This window comes from Saccopteryx leptura, chromosome 1 (assembly GCF_036850995.1).
Source record: "Saccopteryx leptura isolate mSacLep1 chromosome 1, mSacLep1_pri_phased_curated, whole genome shotgun sequence".
Classification (NCBI taxonomy): domain Eukaryota; kingdom Metazoa; phylum Chordata; class Mammalia; order Chiroptera; family Emballonuridae; genus Saccopteryx; species Saccopteryx leptura.
The window spans coordinates 843,723-849,104 of NC_089503.1; the positions used below are offsets into that span (position 1 = coordinate 843,723).

The 5,382-nt window shown below is 59.6% G+C and overlaps 1 protein-coding gene across 1 annotated transcript; it reads left to right on the forward strand.

Moving 5' to 3' along the window:
- Window positions 1-80: 80 nt before the first annotated feature.
- Window positions 81-3,328, forward strand: TMEM80 (transmembrane protein 80). The gene is made up of 3 exons (XM_066370664.1): window positions 81-1,021; window positions 1,104-1,196; window positions 2,647-3,328. The coding sequence occupies exons 1-3, from the start codon at window positions 1,006-1,008 to the stop codon at window positions 2,850-2,852; spliced, it is 315 nt and encodes a 104-aa protein (XP_066226761.1). The 5' UTR covers window positions 81-1,005; the 3' UTR covers window positions 2,853-3,328.
- Window positions 3,329-5,382: the final 2,054 nt, after the last annotated feature.

Below are 5,382 nucleotides of genomic sequence, written 5' to 3' on the forward strand. Positions count from 1 at the left end.
GCGTCCACCCGGGACTCTGCTTTTTTGCTCCTTTTAACCCCTACCCCCCTTGTTCTATAAGTTTTGAGTAGCCTTCCTCTTAAAAAAAAAAGTGGTTTTTTTTTTTAATTTATCGACTTTCGAGAGAAAGAGAAAAAAAAAACCCATCGATGTGTTGTTTCATTTATTTATGCATCATGGGTTGACTCCTGTGGGCCCTGACTGGGGATCGAACCCGCAGCCCTGCTGTCTGGCGAGGAGGCTCTAACGCACTGAGCGATGCTGCCCACTCGGGGCAGTCACTCCCCTTCTAAGCGGGAGCGGTGTTGTAGACTCTGTAACCGGCATGGAGCCTGCTGGCTTCGCCACCCTCCTGCTCAGCCCGGCTCGGGGCCCTTGAGTGCGGACCACCAGGGGCAGGGAAATGGCACCCCTCCCTTGGAATAGGCATAGACTCATTTTAGCACGAACAAATACAAAGTGTGCAGAGCTCGAGAAATTGGGTGTTGGGTATTAAACTGCATCGAAAACGAGAGAAATATATTTTGTGTAAAAGAAACAAAATCTCTTTTTTTTTTTTCCCCCTCTGTCTTGTAAATAGGACCATGGTCAGGTCAGGGTGATGCCTTCCGAAGAAGCCCAGAGTGTCAGGCTCTCCTGCCTGCGGTCACTGAGGGCAAACAGAGCCCAGTGCCCTAGCTCTAGGCCACGGCTGCCCCTCTGAGAGGAGGTCCCAGTCCCCGCCCTTGAGCCCCCAGGGGCCCCTGCTGCTCCTGTGACACCAGAGAGAGTATCTGTGGATGCCCAACTGGCAGGACTCTGTGGCCACCTGCAGGTGCCCAAGCTGGACCTGCCTGTTTGCAGAGTTTGAGCAGCCCCTCTTGCCCAGCTCTGGGTGGGCACCCAGGGCAACACAGCTGCTGGGCTGAGTCCTTAACCGCTTGCCAGCTCTCCTCGGTCCCCCTGCAGATACTGCTCTGTCTCAGTGGGGCGTATTACACCCTGTATTTCCTGGCCACCCTCCTGATGATCCTGTACAAAAGTAAGTCGTGAGCCAGAGGGCAGGTAGAGCCCCGTTGCTGCTGCTGTAACCTGAGCTCTGGTCTGTTGCCCGTTGTCTCCAGGTCAGGTTTTCAGTTACCCTCAGGATCACCTGGTCCTCGACCTGACTCTGCTTTTTCTGATGGGGATTCTGGAAGCAACCCGGTTATACTTTGGTGAGTTGACTTGACTGAAAACCTAAAGGTATTTACGGTGGCAGACTGCTGGCTTACCCGCTGTGACCCTTTAACGAGCCTCATTTATAACGTGGCTCTTGGAGACACTTGATTTAAGTGCTTTACCAGTTGCCGGCGGGCCTCACCTTACAGCATCATTAAGTATTAATTCGTTTATTGAGAAGCTTTGTCCAGGAGACAAGTCACACTGCGGCATCCTGGGAGAGAGGCTTCCTGTTGGGATCAGCAGCCTCTGGGTAACAGCACTCCAGTCAGAGCCAGAAGGCTCACCTCCCCCTGCCCCCCCCCCCCTCAGCCTCAGAACACAGTCTAAATTCTATCATGTCCCCCCCAGAACAGTGGGGCCCAGGGATGGGAGGCCCTCTACCGTCCGGTACAGAAGCACAGCGTGGCCTTTGCCCTCTACCTCTCCCCAGCTCAGCTCAAGAGTCCAGGCTTCTAGCCCTGGGTCCCTGTGTGTTCACAGGTGAGCATACGTTCCCTAGCACTGTGACTGTTGCGTGTTCTGCCTGCACCTCAGGGCCTTGGCATGTCCTGCCCAGTCACGCACACCCAGCCGGCTGAGAGGGGGTGAGGGGAGACAGAGCACTACTTGGCCACCCTGCTGAGTGCGCTGGGCTGTGCCATGGGCTGGTGGTGAACAGGAATGGAACTGCTGGGCACATGCCCCACCTGCCCCTCTCAGACACCCCAGACTGGGGGCTCCCGGGGCACCTGGGCACGTGCCATCAGCTGCCCCTCTCAGACACCCAGACTGGGGGCCCCCGGGGCACCCTGGGCACGTGCCCCACCTGCCCCTCTCAGACACCCCAGACTGGGGGCTCCCGGGGCACCTGGGCACGTGCCATCAGCTGCCCCTCTCAGACACCCCAGACTGGGGGCACCCTGGGCACGTGCCCCACCTGCCCCTCTCAGACACCCCAGACTGGGCTCCCGGGGCACCCTGGGCACATGCCGTCAGCTGGCAGTATCTGGGGATCAGCATTTTCCATCACTGACATGTTTGTGATATATGCAGTTTTATTTTTTCTAACTGTGCTTGAATTTTTCAGACTGGTCTTAGCTCAGAATAAAATGTTTTTGGAAATTTTAAGCAAAATCTCCTCCATCTGCTTGGACTTAGGAAAAGGTGTCAGAATGCACTTGGATGCTCTTGGGATGGGTTTTAGGGAGCCGGACCCCCTGCCCCACCCACCAGCCGACCCAGAGCCCGGGTGAGATAAGAGCTGCAGCTGGTCTGCATCCTCCCCGGGGGCTCGCGCCCTCTGTGCGGTGGAGTCCTGTGTGGTGGGTGGTCTTTCACTGGACATCCTCAAGCCTTGGAGATGTGTGCTGGCATTTGTCCTGCAGCCCCGCCTCCTGGGTGCACACCGGTGGTGAGCCAGGCGTCCCGCGGCCTGGCACTCACCATGTTTGTTCTGCTCTCCAGGCACCAAGGGGAACCTGATGGAGCTGGAGGCGCCACTGGCTGCCAGCCTGGTCCTCACAGTGGCCGGGGCCCTGCTGGCCGTCTACTTCCTGCTCTGGCAGACCCTGGTGCTGCAGGCAGACTCCATCCTCAGCGCCACACTTCTGACACTCCGCGGCCTGGAGGCCAGCCTGCAGGTGGTGACCATCGCTGCCTTCACCAGCTAGATGGCTGCTGCTCAGACCCTGGGACAGACCTGGACAGGGGCCCTCCTGGGAGCCCAGCGGACCCTGCCTCATTGCCCAGAGCGAAGGGCATTTCCTCCCAGTTGGTCTCGTGTAACAGGGTCAGGTGGTTGGGGTGGTTCATGAGTCTTGTTAGGGGCAGGGCCAGGTGTTGTGGACAGCTGCAGGCTGGGTCAGGGGCTGCCCTGGGACAGACCTCTGGGTGACCCCCAGCCAGCAGGAGGCCACTGGGCTGCACCCTGTCACCTCCCAGGAGTGGCAGCTTCCTGGTGGTGTCCCCAGCTGTCTCCCTCAAGGGTGTGCCTGGAGGTCAGTCAGACAGGTCAAGATGGCACACATTTTCTCAGGTCTTTGCATTCCATAGTGTCCACACGCCCACGTGGCAGGAGCTGAGCTGTGTGGGTGGCCCAGGGGGCCAGGGATCCTCGCCACTCGGGCCAGTTCCTGGACAGACCGGACAGCTTTCAAAAGAAAAGCTGCAGGGGAGCGAGTTGTCTCCGGTGTGGGGTGCCTCAGCAGTCATGGTTCCTTCCCCTGGGGGTTCTGACCCAGTGTTGTACATGCAGGTCAGTGGGATTGCTCTGCCAGCCCGAGGTTGATGACGGCCATGTCAGGGCTCAGATGGCCTGGCCTCGGTCATCAGAACATCAGTCACGTTTGCACTTAGCGCCAGACGAATCCAGGTCTGCTGTAAGGTGATACTTTCTAGTAACTTTCCTCCACTTGTTCCTGTGGCACGTTTTCTGTTTGGAATAACATGTTCAAGTGGGTGTGTAGTTTCTCTTCATCATGTTAAAAATAAAGAAGTGTTGATACCTCCCTGAATTTTCCTTATTGAAGCCACCTATCTCTTTAGTACAAGAGCACACCAGTACTGCGCTAGGCCCGGCCACAGGCCCCATCCAGCCACCTGGGAGTGCGAGCTCCAGCACCCTCCCTAGAGGCCAAGGAGCCAGCTTTTCCCACCCCAGGGTTTGTCCTGGGCCTCCAGGGTGCTGGCCTCGGCCAAGGGGCAGGGGCAGCACCCTTGACAGCCTTGTCCTTAGTGGGGGCAAGCAGGACCTCTGGCGTGGGACCAGTGTGCCCGCGGTCCTGGGGGTCAAGACCCCTGCTTCCCTGCTACCTCCACCAGGACACTGTCAGCAAGTGGCACACCCTGCCACCGGGGCACTGGCCCTCAGGGTGGGGGAGGCCCCACCCCTGCAAACCTCAGCCAGCGCCTTGCCTCCCACCGTAGATCTGGGCTGGGCCCTCAGCACACCCATCACTGGCCACAAAGGCAGGGGACACCATGCTCCAGGTGGCCAGTCTGATGACAGTGCCGTGGATTTTAGAAGCTGCTCCCTCCCGAGTGTGCTTCCTCCCTTTGCCGTGCAGGCTCAGCCTCGGGGAAGGGTGAGGACAGGCATATATGCCTTCCCATCTGTGCTGAGCGATAGAACCAGGAAGCTCAGACTCAGGCTGCGCTGGGCCCAAGGACGAAGGCCACTTCCTGCATCCTCTCCACAAGTGCACCTGTGATGCCTTGGAGACCCGCCCCTGGGTCCTGGCACCAGGAAAGTACAGTGTGGCTGACCCTCCCTGGCCTCCCTGCCCCCAGGGATTCCCCGGGAAGTGCTCTGTGCCAGCTGGGAGCAAATGATTGCCAACTGCCCTGCCCTTCTGAGACCAGGCCCTGGTACCCTTTTGCACACCCTTTTCTGTTCCCCCACTCCAGGAAAAATAGCTGGAGCCTTGGGGTCCCTGCACATGGCTTGTGGTCCCCACCTTCACCTGGGCCTGTTCTCTGTCCCTTCTCCACTTCCTCCTTGCGAAACTGGGTGGGCAGATGGTCCTGAGAGTCAGCTCAGGAGGAAGAATGCCTGCCCCATGCGGACAGAGGCTGGGACCTGGGCCCAAGAATGCAGGCACTGCCCTTAGCACTGTCTCCACCAATTCTCTGCCCTGGCACTCAGGGACAGTGGAGGCTCCAGGCGTCCCTAGCCTTCCATCTGAAACTCCCATCCCTCAGGGGTGCCCACGCTGGGCTGGGTGTCCTAGAATAGAGGCTTTCGGTTCCCGGATTGTGGGAGCGCCCCACCCTTAGACACCTACTCACACTGCAGCCTGGCCCTCGTGCTCCCCCAGACCAGAGGGCTGCTGAAGACGAGGGATTCTGTCCCCGAGCCTAGGGCCCAAATTGGCCTCTGTTGGGCACCTGAGGCTGGAGTCACCTGACAGCACCAGCCACCCTTTTAGGGTGCAGCTCTGTGGCCACATGAAGGTCTCAGGGACTCACCGTGCGTGCCCCAGCAACAGAAGAGGCTCCCGACCTGGCCCACCCGCCCGTGGGCGCCCGGCTCAAGGAGCGGGGTACGAGCTGGGGGCCGCAGGGTGGGCATTAGTGCGTGTTGGGGGCCCCCCACGGGGAGCCCCGTGGGCGGGGCCAGGAGCAGGGGGCGGGGCGGCGACGTCCGTGCCCCGCCCCGCAACCCCCGCGCCGGAGGTGTCCAGGTTCCAACCTGCCGCTCAG